Genomic DNA, 18,124 nt, shown 5'->3' on the forward strand with positions numbered 1-18,124 from the left:
TACCCGAGGAAATCAGAATAGAATTCACCAAATGGTACGAAGAAATGCCCCAGCTTAGAAAATTCGAATTGCGACGATGTTACGTCAGCGACTTCAACGAAGAAATCGTAGACAAGACCTAGCACTGCTTTTGCGACGCCAGTCAAGCTGCATACGACTGCGTTATTTATTTGCGATTCACAACAATCACGGGCAAGGTTGTGTCTTTAGTATCCTCTAAAGCAAGAGTTGGTCCATTAAAACGAGGACCAACGGGAAGAGATGATCAAAACTCACCAAAACTAGTACTCACGCTTCCAAGGCTGGAACTAATGGCCTGCCTCTTAGGTGCACGCTTAGTTAATCACATCAAAAATGAATTTGGGTTAGAAAACATTAAGAGACACTGTGGACGGATAGTAAAATCGCGCTACATTGGATCAGGGATCATTAGATGGGTGGAAGCAGTTCGTGTCAAACCGAGTAGCGGAGATTAAGGAACTTACGGATGAAAAATCATGGTCACATTGTCCAGGGATATGTAATCCGGCAGACATTCCCTCACGAGGTAGCTCTGTTAAAGAACTGATTGCTGGGAATTGTTGGCCTAGCGGATCCGAATGGTTAAAGATGCAAGAATCAGCTTGGCCTAAAGACCCAACAGAAACCCCAAAATTGGAAGAAGTCGAGATAGAAAGAAAGAAGAATGTTCAAGTCGTAGCTTAAGACCCCTCTGTCTTCAAACCCTCATAGATTTGAAAAATTACAGTAACCTGACCAAGATAGTTCGAATTACCGCCTGGATTCCTCGATTTTGCGACCACACGCGTACGAAATATGTTCCGTGTTGAATCAATTTATCGCGAGATTTGAAAAAATTTGCGTGATGTTTTGTTAACAAAAAGGCACGGCGTTACGCGATTGGTCGGAGGTCCTTATTTAAAATTATTCTTAAAATCTTAGCCTAATTTGAATATTAAAATCAATGGGAGGTATTGCCTAAATTTTTCATTATACAGACTGGTTTTATAAGAACCGATAAAAAATCACTTTAATTTCCACTTCCCCCTCCCTTTAAGAGAAAACTAGCGTCTTTTGAAGAGGAGAAGCGGTTTGAAAATATTGTTATTTGGGCCATGATATCATAATATTTTGAACTCATATTAATTACGTCTAGGTCTTCAGCCCGACTCATTGCAGCCTAATGAAAATCTCATTCATGATGGCATATGCGCTTCACGAGATCTCTTCAAATAGACATAATCGACTATTCCATTTAAGAAACAACTTCAGAGGAGATGGCTTCTATGCTAGGAAGGTTGGCTACGCGATTGAGCTTCGCTAAACGGAGCCTGGGGTTGCCTATAGCCTCCCGCGTATAGAGCAAATGTCAGACCATTGAAAGATTTTATTTTAGAGGTAGAAATAGGGAACAGAGTAATCTAGGCGCGCGTCAAAGTCCCGGACCCCCTTCCTCGGGACGGTGGGATATGAAAGAAGAGGCGGGTCATAGCGACAGAGGTAAAAAGGAATTACGTATTTTTCGCCGTCCCAGTCAGTAACGTCATAAAAACCTAGTTTAAGTGAGCCAATCTGAAATTTTAAACTTTTAATTACGTGTTGGAGGGAGGGGCTCTATACTGGGCTATGAGTCGGACTGAATTAAACACTAACCGTTCTCTATTCCTACTTCTAAAATTAAATATATCACTGGTGAGGCTTTATAATAAATCCGACCGCAACCAAAGCATGGGCAAAGGCGTATTTCAAAACTGACGTTCAAGGCTACCGATGGAAAAGCCAAAAAATTAAATGAAAAAAAAAAATGAAAGCCGGTAACAATGATCACAACTGAAAATAACAGCTAACAGCTAAAACGAGCCCGAACGAGTTAGTCTCTGCGCTGCTGGTCTGCTACTCCTTTTGTTTATTTTCAATGGCAAAAACACTATTTTTGGGCATCGAGGGGTAGTGAAAAAAAAAACATCAATGCAGTTACTTGCTCGATCATTTATATAAATATATTACTTCGGGCGTGATAAATGCAGTTAGGTAGTAATGGGAATATTAGGGAATTTTGTGTTTTAATACTTTTATTATGAGGGAAAGAAGACATGCCTTTTTTGAAGAATTTTTCGAAAACTTTTATTATCTTTATTAATAATTAGTTAAAAGCTGACAAATATTAATAAAATTAGGAGGAAATTTTTCAAATAACAATACTTCCTACGAGTTTCAAATTACAAGACTTCCTTCGAGTTTTAAATTAAACATAGTTCGTTTGCTTTATTGAACTATTTATTACAAACAAGACTGTCACTTTCAGTTTCAATTGTTGCTTAATATTTTACTTAACCTCCCCTAGCCCTTAAACACTTCTTTTATTTAATGAGAGACCTAACCGCTAAATAGGGTTCAAGTCGGGCGAAAGAGCGGCCCCATGAAAAGCGGCACTTCCTTCGTTCACCCGAAATCTTGAAACAAGTCGGGACGCATAGGCTGGCAAATTGTCCTTCAGAGCCTGAAACCATACACTTAAACTATTTTTTATGTTAGATAAGAATAATTGTTAGCTTATTAATTATATTAATACCGGTCAGGATTAGGGCTGGTTAATCTTACGCAGAAAAGAATACCAGCGAACCGGGCGGATCTGTTGAATATTACAATGCTTTACCTCCTAATTTCATTAGACTTTATGTCTGTCTTTAAGAATAAGACTAAGAATGTTTTTAAAGGGAGGGTGAAGTGAAACAATGTGTTTTTATCGATTCTTCTACTAATTATGAGACTATTCTGCATAGTGAAACATACAGGAAATATCTCAGAATTATTTTAAAATTCAAATTCGGTTTAGGTTTTATGGATAATTTAAAATAATAACCTCCGACCGATCGCGTAAAGCCCTGCCTTCCTGTTGACATAATTCTCGTGGCACGCTCATGCCCAATGGAATTTATCGCGATATTTAATAAAAGTTTCTCACGATGTGACAATCGTGGTGCGTGATATAGAGCGGGCAACGGAAATTTTGTTAACAGGAAGGCAGGGCGTTAAGCGATTGGTCAGACTTGCTTATTTCAAATTATCTATAAAATCTGAGCCTAATTTGAATTTTAAAATCATTCGGAGACTTTATTTCCTGGAAGTTTCACTATGCAAAATGGACTTATAATTAGAAGAAGAATCGATAAAAAATCACTTTATTTTCCTCTTCATCCTCCCTTTAAAGGCTAGGGGAGGTCCAATAAAAAAATCAAGCAACAATTAAAACTGAAAGTGACTGCCTTGTTTGTAAAAATTTGTTCAATAAAGCACACGAACGTTCTTCAATTTGAAACTCGAAGGAAGTCTTGTTATTTAAAAATTTTCGTCCAAATAATTTTATAGATATTTTTCAACTTTTAAAGATATTAAAAGTTATTCGAAATATCTTTAAACAGGCTTGTTTTCTTTCCTTCACAATAAATTTTTTAAAACACAAAATGCCCTAATATCCCAATACCTCCCTAAGTTAGTATTTTTGCCATAGAAAATAAACGAAAGGAGTAGCAGACCAGCAGCGCAGAGACCAACTTCAAGGTTTTACCGTTCGGGCTCGGTTTAGCTGTTATTTTTGAATGTAGGACATAATCCCCCTGGACATAATCCCCCGGACATAATCCCCCATTTGAGAAGAAAAGGACATAATCCCCTCAGGTAGGAGACAAAATCCCCCGGACAATTTCCCCCCGAATGGATGCCGAAGACAAAATACACCCAGCCCCAGGACAAATTCCCCCCAGCCCCGGGACAAATTCCCCCCAGCCCCGGGACAAATTCCCCCCAGCCCCGGGACAAATTCCCCCCAAACTGTGTTCTTCGGAAGAAAATAAATGTAAAAAATAATATTTTGGAAAAGGCGTACCATTGTTAATAATAATAATAATAATAATCTAGGCTTTGTCTAAGAAGGGATGTCCACACTAAGCCTATGGCTTGTTTACAGGTGGGTCCCTTTACATTGCATAGAGGGGTGGTGGCTAGCCCCTATGCCACAGCTAACCTACAGCGCCCTATACTAACTATTACCGTTAACCTCAGCAAGTTTTGATGGAAAGGAGAAACCGGGTTAGACCGCGGAGGAAAACTCCTTTTAACAAGCGGGGAGAGAACTTGCAAACTCGACGCAGAAGGATTTGTTCCCAGATTTTCACCCGGTGCCACAGTCCGGGATCGAACCCGGGATCCTCTTGCTGCGAGGCGAAAGCGCTAACCGCTACGCCACCCCACTTTTTTAATATTTTTTTACAATATTTCCAAAATATTACGAACCTAACCTAACCTAACCCAACCCAACCCAACCCAACCCAACCCAACCCAACCCAACCAAACCTAACCTAACCTAACCTAACCTAACCTAACCTAACCGGGAATTATGACCGGGGAATTTTGTCTAGAGCGTAGGGGGATTTTGACAAGAGAGTAGGGGGATTTTGTCTACAGAGTGGGGGGATTTTGTCTTGATAGTGGAGGGATTTTGTACTCTTAACTTGGATGGGGGGAAAATGACCGGGGGATTTTGTCTTGAGAGAGGGGGGATTTTGTACGTTTTTAAAAATGGGGGGATTATGACCGGGGGTCTTTTGTCTTGGGGGTATTTAGTCCGTATACCGTTATTTTTAGTTGTGATCATTGTTACCGGCTTTCATTTATTTCATTTAATTTTTTGGCTTTTCCATCGGTAGCCTTGAACGTCAGTTTTAAAATACGCCTTTGCCCATGTTTTGGTTGCGATCGGCTTTATTATAAAGCCTCACCAGAGATATATTTAATTTTAGAAGTAGGAATAGAGAACGGTTAGTGTTTAATTCAGTCCGACTCATAGCCCAGTATAGAGCCCCTCCCTCCAACACGTAATTAAAAGTTTAGAAATATAGTAAAATATGTGCGAAAACTGCAACGCGCAAAGACTTTTTTAACAGTCAGTACAGACTGGTGTCCATGTGGGTTGGACAAAAACAAAGACCAGAAGATGGTGGTGTTAGAAGCTAGGTGTACAGACTGGTGTCCATGTGGGATAAACAAAGACCAGAAGATGGTGGTGTTAGAAGCCAGGTGTACAGACTGGTGTCCTTGTGGGATGGACAAAAACAAAGACCAGAAGATGGTGGTGTTAGAAGCCAGGTGTACAGACTGGTGTCCATGTGGGATGGACAAAAACAAAGACCAGAAGATGGTGGTGTTAGAAGCCAGTAAGTACAGACTGGTTTCTATGTGGGATAGACGAAAAAAAAGACCAGAAGATGGTGGTGCTAGAAGCCAGTGTGTACAGACTGGTGTCCATGTGGAATGGACAAAGACCAGAAGATGGTGGTGTTTGAAGCCAAGAAGTACAGATTCATGTGGAATAGACAATTGACTAGTCAGATGAAGTAATAGTGGCCAGTTGATTTGAGGATAGATTCAAGTTTTGAATTTTCCGGGAACTGTGAATGCGGTCCGGAAATAGCGAACACATTTGCTTCGATTTGGAAACTGCGACCGCGGTCCCCTGGGGTGTAAGTCAAGGATGATAGGGGGTGGATACGAATTCTGAGAGAAATACGCGCCGTAACTTCGGACGCGATTGGGTCTGGTGGGACGCTAAAAAGGGGGGAGGAATACGCGGGACGAAAGGCAGGTGGGCTACCTCAGAACTAGACCCTATTTAGCGCCATCGTGTTGGCCAAATTTTGCATGTATATTGCCAAAGTCATTTTAAACCTTTTTCTCATAAATAAAATTTTCAATTGAAACATTAAATTTTATATAGAGTTAATATTTAATAATTACTGCATTGAAATTGTTGCTAAAATAATAGTGCACGTAGATGACGCTGCAATAGGGCAACGCCGGTAGGGATTTATTTGAACGCGCTAGAGTTGTTACTTCCTATTTCAAGGACGATTGAAAAGATTAGTCATTTGATGAAAAAAATGGAATTTAACTACTAACGCTTAGTAATGAAACCAAACATGATTTTACTATGTTTGAAAAAACTTACATTGATTATTAAATCTTTTCTTCTTTCGTGCATAAAAATGATCATTTTACACCATAGTTAGAAGTTAAAAACATTATTTAATGAAATATTTGATCTTATAATCCTTTCAATCCCCCTTGAAAGCGGAAGAAAGAATTCTAGCAGACGCGCAGCGCGTTCAAATAAATCCCTACCGGCGTTTCCTTATTGCAGCGTCATCTACGTGCACTATTATTTTAGAAAAAGTTTCGAAACAATAATTATTAAATATTAACTCTATATAAAATTTAATGTTTCAATTGCAAATTTTATTTATGAGAAAAAAGTTAAAAATAACTTTGGCAATATGCATGCAAAATTTGGCCAACACGATGGCGCTAAATAGGGTCTAGTTCTGAGGTAGCCCACCAGCCTTTCGTCCCGCGTATTCCTCCCCCATTTTTAGCGTCCCACCAGACCCAATCGCGTCCGAAGTTACGGCGCGTATTTCTCTCAGAATTCGTATCCACCCCCTATCATCCTTGTGTAAGTCAATAACAACAGCCTGACAGACAGACACACAGACACGTCGAAATTAGAACCTCTCCGTGACATACGTCACTCGGAGAGGTAAAAACTTTGGATAAACCAAATTGTATTTCGGGGGGAGTGTAAAAACGTTAACGCTTTAGCCTATAATAAAAAATGATTAACCTATTATGGAGTAAAAAATAATCTAAAAAGTGTAATAATAAAACTGAAATAAATGTCATTCGCGGTTAAAAAACGAAACTGTAAAAAATTAACATTAACTATTGTAGACTGATAAGATTTTAAAATTTGACAACAAAAACCGAATAAAATACCTACAAAGAAGGGGGCGTTCTCTTGCTCACGACGGAAAAATGATTTGAAAAATCAGTAAGTTTTAGAGGCCGCGCAATCAAAGAGAATAGAAAGAGGGGGAGTAAAAGGCTTGACTGGAGTGTTCTCGCTTTGAAAGTTTACCTCTAAGCTTCCGGTGTGCGCGCGCATCTTTCTCTGCCCTCTTATTGGTTGAAATAAGGTGAACCGGATATTAGGAGGGAAATATAACAAATAAATAAAAAAGAAAATCGAGAACACTCAAAATGCCTTGCCAAAGCCGCTAGCTTCATCTCCCCCTCTTTCTACCCTCTTTGGCGCAATCAACTACTACCTTTTAAAATTTTAGAAAAAATAAAGACAAATTTTAGTTAAAACGACTCGTAATCATTTTAGTTCGCTAAATACGACAATCATAGTTAGCCGAAACCACTCGGATCCGCATTGTTTCAGTCCACCGAAAATAGCTCTCCCAATCGAAAAAATCGGAACAACAACCCCACTCCAATTAACACCGGGACAAAACAATTTAGAGTAGCCGAAGTCAAAAAGACGGCCACACGCATATATATATATATATATGTTTAACATTGACTTATGTCCAGGAGCGTTTGGAAGAGAAATAATTCGGTAAAACACCCAACTTCAGTTCTTTCTTTGTGTAAATTCCGAAGTTTTTAGCCTCATCGTTTGATGTACATCTAACGATGGGGGTATTAGTTTGGCTTGGTCTGAAGAAGAAGAAGTATCGTTCGTCTTTTTTAAGGGAGAGTGAAAAGAGGCATTTTTGATTTTCAAAGGGTGGCGATTATGATTTCTCTATAACAATGCATTACGAATGCACTATGCACATATGAATGAACGCACTTAGAGTGAAAAGGGATAAATTGTGTTTAGGTGATATTTTTCATTCATTGGTGATTTTAAAGGTGGAAAGGCTGATGATTTATCTATAATAGTTCAATGCGGATGCAGTGTGAAAATATTAATGAACAAACAGTAATATATGTATATCTTTTATGAACACCACAATTTGTCATATTGCCTTACCGTAAATGAGAGATTTCATTCTCTCTTTAAAATTTGTCACACTTTAAGCCATGAATATTCTAAGAATCCGAACAACTTTCTATAGAAAAAAGTTCGGGGTTTACACAAAGAAAGAACTCAAGTTGGGTGTTTTACCGAATTCTCTCTCTTTCAAATGCTTCTGGGCATAAGTCCATGTTATAAATCTAAAAGATTCTATGCTGTAAACTCATCGAGTGGATAATCACTATAACTATCTGTTTTTTAGCCACATCGTTTGATGTACAAAAAGTCATTGCCAATTTTAAAAGGGATTGGGATTATTTAGTGGTTCCAAGCAATCATTTTAGCGCTGTTAAAAGCAACGCGTCGAGGGGCTCTTCACTAATGAAGATTTTCTTTCATTGGTGATTTTTATTGATGCTTTTAAATGTGTTAGGGATTTATTGATGATTTAAAATGGATGGGGATTAAGGGTAACTAATACCTATTCCAAAGATAGAATGTTCTCGATAGATGGAACCTTACAAACGATGGGGCTCTAATTTGGCAGGGGCCATCTTGTTATTTTATAGAAAGGTGTTCGGGTTCTTAGAATATTTATGGCTTGAAAGGTGAGAAATTTTAAAGAGAGTGTGAAATTTGCCATTTTATGTAGAGCAATATGACAAATTTGTGTAGTAGTGTTTATACATTAACATTCTCAAAGAGCATCCGTATTGTAATGTCATAGATAAATCATAATCCTTTCTCCTTTAAACCCACCAATGAATGAAAAATATCACCTTAACACTATGTATCCCTTTTCACTCTAAGTGTGTTAATTTATATGTTCAGATTACATTCCCATTGCACCGCTATAGATAAATCATAATCCTCTCCCTTTGAAAATCATCAGGCACTGTTTTCATTCTCCCTATGAAAAGACGAACGGTACTTCTTCTTCTACATCTACATCTTCAGACCAAGTCAAACTAATACCCCCATCGTTAGATGTTCATCAAACGATGTGGCTAAAAAGATTGTTCTCACAATTTTCAAGTTCAGTTCGTGTATAGACAAATTCGTAAATTACAAACAGAAAAGCCAACACACGAGGGCGAGACTGCCATTGGGGTATTCTTCCTCTCGCTGAGGAGCTCCTCCCTAGGTAATGCGTGTTGATTGACCTCCCGCGTGTAATGAACTCGGACTCCGTCTGACGTTGCTTCTTGACACGAGAGAGAATAGACCATTCCTGTATTGCCACAGAAAAAGTAAACAGCATAGGGGCACAGTTCACTCTTGCTAAGAGGAACCGCAAGCGGCAGTGTGAGTCGACTAGCCAGTGTCAGCGAACGCGAGCTCCATCTGGCGTTTCCTCTTCGCGCTAGGGAATTCTCCTAATATAGCGGCCCTTCCCCTGTGAGTTGGCTTCTTGGCGAGTATTTAATGGGATGGTCTACAGCCCAAATGGGTGTTTGGCCCCAGTGTGTTGGTATCTCTGTTTTGGATTTGCCAGTCAGAATTACTTTTTTATTTGTTTTCGGCCGCCCATTTTTAAAGATTAAGATAAATTGAAACCCAAACCGTAAGGCCCGTCTATAGTATATAGAGAACTAGTATACTAAATATTATTGAAACCAGTTGAAATGTGCGGACGTCTTTTCACAGTGTGTGTCTGCTACTTAAGAGTAGCGTTCCTGCAAAATTTCAGCCTTCTAGGTATAGGTGTTTGTGCTGGACGTAGATTATCAGTTAGTCAGGACTTTGACTTACATAGAATATTACAAAAATTACTTAGAACCGAACCGAAATCAGGTTAATTGCTTACCAGTCTTGCATCCCCTGCATGTCTAGATAACCTACCACTTCAGTGGTTTCCGTTGCGCCGCTATTGGATTTAAGACTATATTTATGTTTGACCTTATTACTGATAATTTTCAGTTAAAATATATAACTTTACTATTATAACAAACACTAAGTTTAAGTAAACTAAATCGGTTTGAAGAAGGTCTTACAGCTAGAATGCCTAGAATCTAAGTGAAAGCATTTTTCACATTTGAAAATTGCCAAATAACGTAAGTTTCGAGGGGTTACTTAATTTTCCTATTTTTAGTACTCGTTAGTTTTAGTAGTCGGTCGTGTTTATTTCTTCAATATTTTTAACCACCCTCATTCAGTTTATTTTATTTGAAAAATTCCTCAAAAGCCAGCGTTCTTGGATGGAACGTAGTCATCGCTGTTGCTTTGGCTCTAGGAAAGAATTTTTATCCTAGTGTTTATTTTACGATTATTATATACGCCAATATTCCTGTAAGGCAAAGGATCATACGTTTGTATAAAATTTGCCTATTTGTTTAAACTATTTTGCTTGTACGCCGCTGAAAATGTTCTGTAGCGGGTTGCAACCCTATTATAAAAATTCCTTTATGAAGAATTGCGATTTTGAATGAGGATTCAATGGCCTTCTAAAAATAGAACAATTGCAACAGTTTTGGCTATAGTCTAAAAAAGCACTAGAATAGCTCCGTCGTTTGTGCCGCTCTTAAAGCCAAAAATTGTGAGATATTATCAGAATACCTAATCCGAAATTTCATTAAAATCTTTATGGAGTTCAACCATACGAGGCTGTTGAATCATAAAATGGGTCCTCGTTTAAGTTTAATAATTTGTCTAAAAATTATTTATTTTAATCTAAAGAAAACTGTTAATCGAAAAAACTAAAAATATTGTCATTATTAAAGAAAAAAAAAACATTAATGTTAAAGTATCTATGAAACGCATATATCTATGTAACCCTTTGTACCAGATTCGAAGACCAGGGTCGCCTATAAGGAATGTATAACACCTCCCTTAGAAGAGACATTCTAAGGCTTCACAAAATGTATGACCATATAAGGTAATACGGAGAGTACTGTCTCTCTCTCTTTTACGAAAACGGTAGCGTACGCTCCTTATATGGAAATGCTCTTTTGGCCTATTGACCAATGATCATTGGTCTTCGAACCCTTTTTACTTTTAAAACTTCTCAGGAGAGAAATCTCATCTCTCTTTTTTTTCACTTGCGCTCCTGCTCTCTGCAGAAAAACACCTCCGTTTTTTTTAGCCATGTCGCCTTAGTACAAAAACCTAACTTTGTAACTTAAAAACCTTTTGCTAACTTAAATTTAATCAAGTTTTATTTTAATTGTTTATTTTAATGTCTTCAACGTTTAATTTGTTTAATAAATTCGGTTGTATTAATAGAACTCTCGTTTTTTCAAACTTTTACCACTTTCGGACTTTTTCAGTCGGGTTCGAAAGTTACTTTGCTCTCCCTAATCGAGTTTACTAACTTTTCGCGCAACATTTTGGTGCCGAAACCCGGGAGATATACGCCGGTATAACAAATTAAAAGATGGCAACTCATCAAGAATCTGAATCTTCAGAACGAGAGCTTGCAAAAGCTATTAGAAAACGTACACCTTTACGAGCCTCAACTACAAAGGCTATAACAGCGCTTAAAAAGGAACTTGATAGTCAACATCCCTGTATTGACTACCTACACAATGGAATTCTTTTGCTTAATGATAAGGAGAAAAAACTTAAGGAACTTAACGATGCTGTGGAACGCCTTATTGATGACCCTGACGAAGAAGAGAAAGAGTTCGAAACCTGCGTCAACTATAATGACGATATCATCGAAATTCGTGGAGCTGCCCAGCGCCTTATGGATCGCCTCAAACTACTAGGAGCATCTGCTCAAGCTCAGCAAGAGAATCCAGCTGAATCTACATCAACGACATGAAGAACTACGCTACAAAATCTAGACCTTCCACCTGTGGATAGACTTACGATTCAACAAACTCTACCAGAAGACAACCGTTCACAAACCGGAAGCACTGCAAATACCCATAACGCGCGAGAACTGTGTGTGAGACTTCCAAAATGGGATATGGTTCGGTTCAATGGTGACTTTTCAGACTGGTTAAACTTTTGGACCCAATTCTGCAACGGAATACACGATCGCAACGACCTCAGGAAGTCAGATAAGTTCAATTACTTAAAATCTTATTTAGAGGGTCCGGCCCTTCTGGCTATTAAGGGGTTAGCTGCCACAGATGCTAATTATGACTACGCTATTGACATTATAAAAGATAGATTTGGAGATACTGAAACAATAGCAGATACTCACATGAGTATTCTAACTAATTTAGCACCTGTAAGAAAAGCCAGTGATATTGAGTCTTTAAAACAATTATATAGCACTTGCGAGATACAAATTAGAAGTTTACAGTCGTTAGGGATTGTTTCTGATTCGTATGGAGTACTTTTATGTCATGTATTAACTAAAAAGCTACCTGTTGAATTAACTATTGAATTTAACAGAAGATATGATACTAAGTCTCGAAAAATTGATGATTTGTTAACGTTCTTAAGAAAAGAAATTGCATGCCGCGAAAGAGCCTATTCTTTTAATCATAATGAACCAGATCGCAAGCCTAACGAAAATAGGTTCCTAAGCCATAGCTCACGAAAAAACTATGATGGTAGAAACCATAAGTCCTCAGTACCTACCGCCTCTTCACTGACCATTTCTACTAGTGGTGGCTTTGTTAGAACATGCTTCTATTGTGAACAACCTTCACATAGAACCTCTGAGTGCACAAATTTATCTCTAGCTGAAAGACAAAACTTAGTAACTTCCAAAAAACGCTGTTACATATGCCTTAGAAAACACTTTGCTAAGAACTGTGATTCAAAAAACAAAAAATGCAAAAATTGCCAAAAACATCACCATGTAACACTCTGTACTAATTTAGAAGGGGAAAGAGAAAACCTCAAAGATGACTCTGCTCAAAATAACGAGGGGTTGGCCAATTTACACGTGGGAATGAAAGGAAGCAAAGAAAAGGAAACTGTTCTTTTACAAATGGCACAAGCCTTGGTTGTCAATTCTAATAACGGAAGCTCCTCTAAAGTTCGTTGTCTCCTTGATAACGGAAGCCAGGTGACCGTTATAAAAGAAAGCTTATCTAGAAAACTTAACCTTGAAGTGGTTAGAGAAGAAGGCCTAAACATTTTCCCGTTTGAAGGTGAAAAACCCATTAAAACTATCAGAAGAAGAGTTAGACTTGAACTAAGGAACATACTAGATCCCTCTAAGAGCGTTATTATAGAAGCCCTCGAATCCAAAGAGATAAGCGGAGCTATTTTTTCCGTACCTGGTACTGAAGTATTTAATAAGATGAGGTCAAGAGGCCTAATACTTGCTGACATCCCAAATAATAACGGAAGTCAAGACTCGACTATTGACCTACTAATAGGTTCTGACGAATATTGGAGCATCGTTTTTGGTGGCTTCCAAAGACTTGGACCCAAATTAGTCGCTTTGGAAACTATTCTCGGTTGGACTGTACATGGCCCTAGCAACATGACATCTTCGTCAATCGGAATAAACACTGTAGCTATATTAAACGCACCTGTCCTTTTTTCTGAAGAGGACTTAGTTTCTAATCAACTACGCGCCTTCTGGGAGTTAGACTCCATCGGCATCCATGACTCACACTCTACTTCAACCAGTCACAGTGAAGTACTGAAAACCTTTGAAAATTCTCTCTCGTTTGACGAGGGACGTTACGAAACGGCTCTCACCTGGAAACCAAACAAAGAGAGTCTGGTGGACAACCTAGCCATCGCAACCAAAAGAACCCAAAAACTACTTCAAAAACTAAGCGAAGACCACTCTTTATTTAGAAGTTACAATGACGTAATGAAAGAGCAACTAGATTCAGGAATTATAGAAGAAGTTCCAGTGGAAGACATAAAAACTGAAAAAACGCTCTACTACTTGCCTCACCGAGGCGTCTACAACGACTCAAGAAAAACTACGAAGCTACGCATAGTTTTTGATGGTTCGTCACACGCTATTGGAAAACCATCACTAAACGACTGCTTGGACCCTGGTCCTAATCTAAACTCAGATATATTTGACATAGCAATTCGTTTCCGAGAAGGAGAAGTAGCATATACAGGAGATGTACAGAAGGCATTCTTACAAATCTCTATCGCAAAGAATGACCGAGATGTTCTAAGGTTTTTATGGACAGACATAAGAAACCCAACTACAAACTCACAATTGAAGGTCTATCGAATCACACGCGTACCTTTCGGAATTACCTGTAGTCCCTTGTTGCTGTCAGCAGTAATAAATCACCACTTTGAAAAATACAGAGCTACAGAACCGGAAGTATGCAACGCTATGGACAAGGGACGATACGTGGACGACTTAGTCCATAGTAGCCATGACGTAAAGAAAGCTTATGAGATCTCAACTAAAGCCGCTAGTATACTACTGGAAGCGGGAATGAAGCTTCACAAGTTTAAAACCAATTCTACTGAACTTCGGAAACTCTGGATTTCGAATAACTTCTCTGAAGAAACCCAAGATGACTCCCCAGAAATCAAGGTCTTAGGGATTCCCTGGAATACAAAGACAGATTGCATATTTTTCCAAGTTGAGAACTTACTGGATTTCATAATAGACCGCCAAAACACAAAAAGATGGGTGCTTAAAGCTATAGCACGCATATATGATCCTCTAGGAATGCTAGCGCCTTTTACCGTTAGAGCAAAATTTCTTTTTCAACTACTGTGGCAGATGGGTCTACCTTGGGATGATAAGTTACCCGAAGACATAACCATTCAGTTCGAAAATTGGTCTTCAGAATTGCAAGAACTTAAAAATATCCTTATACCAAGATATTATTACTTAGAAGCTGGAAAACAAGTCTACGACAACTTCAAAACAAATGAGCTACACGTATTTGTCGATGCAAGTGAAAGGGCTTACGCTACTTGCGCCTATCTTAGATTTGAAACCAAAGATGGAATAATAGGAACCGTACTAGTCGCTGCCAAGACAAGAGTTGCTCCTCTCAAAAAATTAACATTACCCCGCTTGGAGTTAATGGGAGCAATCTTAGGCGCTCGACTGTCAAAACATCTATTGGATACGTTCACAATAAAGCCAACTGGAGTAAAAATGTGGACAGACTCAACAATAGTACTACAATGGATAAGAGGATCGGTTGAACAGTGGAAACCTTTCGTATCTAACCGAGTCCGGGAGATACAGACTCTAACCAACCCGGAGGCGTGGAATCATTGTAGATCAAAAGAAAATCCGGCTGACCTACCCACAAGAGGTAGAACCGTTTTTGACCTATCTTCCAACAGTCTATGGTGGAAAGGACCTGCATGGTTAAGCCAACCAAAGGAAATGCACCCTAAGAAAAATCTAAACCTGAAGGGCACTAATTCTAAAGAGCAAACGGAAGAATTAAGAACTGCATTTTTACCTGTAACTCAAGCCATTTGCATAGTCGAACCAGCAACTGAACCACCTTTAAACCTAAAATCTTACAGCAGGTTAAGAAGAGTTTATCGTGTTACGGCATGGATACTAAGATTTAGAGATAATACAAGGATGAAAAATAAGCTTGACCGAAAACTTGATGAGCTCTCAGTGGATGAAATATCCAGAGCGGAAAAATTTTGGATTAAGCTTGCTCAAATGGAAAGCTTTCCAGACGAGATGAAAAACTTGAAAAACAAACAAGCTATATCTAAAGATTCAAAAATCTACATGCTAGAACCTTTCCTTGACGAACACAATCTAATGTGTGTAGGAGGAAGACTAACCTCAAAATCACTCTCATATCGCGAGCGACACCCCTGGATCTTATCACAAAAGCATGATCTCTCAAATTTAATTGCTAACTACCATCACGAGAGGTTAATGCATAGTGGTGTCAACGATACACTCGTTCAAGTTAGAGAACAGTTTTGGATACTCAGTGGCAGAAAACTGGTAAAATAAACGCTAAAACAATGCCAACTCTGCAAACTATTCAGAGCAAAAGCTGGGGAAGCGGAAATGGCACCCTTGCCAGACTTTAGAACTTCCGTAAGCCCTCCCTTTGAGAGATGCGGAATTGATTTCGCTGGCCCACTCTACTCTAGAGATGGAAAGAAATGCTACATTGCATTGTTCACTTGCGCAGTCACGCGGGCTGTACACTTAGAATTGGTATCGGATATGACAGCAGACTCGTTTCTTCTCTCCTTTCGTCGATTCATAGCCAGACGAGGGATGGTAAAACAAATACACTCGGACAACGCAAAGACGTTTAAGCGAGCCGATATGGATATCAAAGAGCTATTAAAAAATGTAAATAGCACCGAAGTCAAAAAATATCTCGGAGAACTAAACATAACGTGGCATTACATCGTCGACAGAGCACCCTGGTGGGGAGGCTATTGGGAACGACTTGTACGATCCGTAAAGGTCTGTCTGCGCAAAACACTTGGTCAAGCGCGTCTTAAAGACGAGGAAATCGCCACAACTTTAACAGAGGTCGAAGCTATTATAAATTCTAGACCTTTGACGTTTGTCTACCAAGATCCTGGAGAACCTACTCCCCTCACTCCCGCACACTTCCTAGTGGGTGGAAGATTAACGTCATTACCCTCAAGGACATTTCATAAGAAACCAATCACACCTGCAACACGCCAAGAACTAACAAATCGACTTAAGTATCGTCAAAGGCTAATAGATAACTTTTGGTTCAGATGAAAAAATGACTATTTATTAGAATTGCGCTCGGCGCACCATAAATTGAAAAGAGAACCAAGCAAAGAACTTAAAAAAGACGATGTGGTACTAATCTCAGAACCCAAACTTCCACGCCTGTGCTGGAAAATGGCAGTCGTTGAAGAGGTATTTCGCGGACGCGATGACAAAATTAGATCGTGTTTACTTAGGCTTGCGAATGGTACAAAACTAAAAAGACCCATTCCTTTAATTTACAATCTCGAAATAAACGAGTAAATATTTGTTCTTAACATTTACCATTAATCTTGAACACTTTGTATTCAAGGGGGGGAACTTATGTTGAATCATAAAATGGGTCCTCGTTTAAGTTTAATAATTTGTCTAAAAATTATTTATTTTAATCTAAAGAAAACTGTTAATCGAAAAAACTAAAAATATTGTCATTATTAAAGAAAAAAAAAACATTAATGTTAAAGTATCTATGAAACGCATATATCTATGTAACCCTTTGTACCAGATTCGAAGACCAGGGTCGCCTATAAGGAATGTCTAACACCTCCCTTAGAAGAGACATTCTAAGGCTTCACAAAATGTATGACCATATAAGGTAATACGGAGAGTACTGTCTCTCTCTCTTTTACGAAAACGGTAGCGTACGCTCCTTATATGGAAATGCTCTTTTGGCCTATTGACCAATGATCATTGGTCTTCGAACCCTTTTTACTTTTAAAACTTCTCAGGAGAGAAATCTCATCTCTCTTTTTTTTCACTTGCGCTCCTGCTCTCTGCAGAAAAACACCTCCGTTTTTTTTAGCCATGTCGCCTTAGTACAAAAACCTAACTTTGTAACTTAAAAACCTTTTGCTAACTTAAATTTAATCAAGTTTTATTTTAATTGTTTATTTTAATGTCTTCAACGTTTAATTTGTTTAATAAATTCGGTTGTATTAATAGAACTCTCGTTTTTTCAAACTTTTACCACTTTCGGACTTTTTCAGTCGGGTTCGAAAGTTACTTTGCTCTCCCTAATCGAGTTTACTAACTTTTCGCGCAACAGAGGCAGAGGCAATATTTTTAGCACATAGCAATAGGTTTTACCGTGTTCAACTAAGATTAAACTATATAGGAGACACTTAATAAAGTACAAGGGAGTATTATATAAGGTTCTAAGTTGTACTCATGCCCTGCTCTTACCGGCTGTGGTGGTGTCATAGTTTACGTTGTTTCCAAGAAGCAAATAACTTTTGGCCAGTGTACCTATACTAAGCAAAATAAAATAACCTTAAACTGAACCCAGCCCTTGGGTCGTCTTGTTATTAATAATAATATTAATGAAAAACTACTTTCGAAACCATAAACGTCACTAGCTTGAGTATATATATATATATATATATTACATAAAAACGAGTTTTGCTTCGCAGTCCTTAAAAACTGCATTTATACACAATTCTTGGCGACACTTTTTCAAACCCACAAAGGGCCAGAAATTAGAAAATATTATATGTTTTGCAATTTGAAATTAAGTTTAATCGATATGAGAAATTTGGTTTTAATTGCGTAGTTCAAACATTTGTTATGATTAGAAATTTTACAACAAAAACGGGTATAAATGCGGCGTTTCGAGATAAAGGGAGCTTAGATTTTCACGTACGAAATTGTATTGAACGTGGCTATGTCAAATAATTAAGGCG

At 38.4% G+C, this 18,124-nt stretch overlaps 1 protein-coding gene across 2 annotated transcripts in view; it reads left to right on the top strand.

Annotated features, from left to right (window-relative positions):
* The window catches only part of LOC149712142 (uncharacterized), an 89,410-nt gene that overhangs the window by 57,382 nt on the left and 13,904 nt on the right, over positions 1-18,124 (top strand). Inside the window, exon 1 of one of the 2 annotated variants that reach the window (XM_089860723.1) lies at positions 11,720-11,860. The exons of the other annotated variant lie outside the window; for it this stretch is intronic. Within the exon in view, the coding sequence (XP_089716849.1) occupies position 11,860 (1 nt within the window). The 5' untranslated portion in view covers positions 11,720-11,859. Of the gene's footprint in view, positions 1-11,719; positions 11,861-18,124 lie in introns of those variants that run through there. 2 annotated transcript variants of the gene reach the window in all.

The sequence above is a fragment of the Phalangium opilio genome, unplaced genomic scaffold (genome assembly GCF_054372755.1).
Source record: "Phalangium opilio isolate 3A_F unplaced genomic scaffold, DU_Popi_V2 ptg000011l_1, whole genome shotgun sequence".
Lineage (NCBI taxonomy): Eukaryota > Metazoa > Arthropoda > Arachnida > Opiliones > Phalangiidae > Phalangium > Phalangium opilio.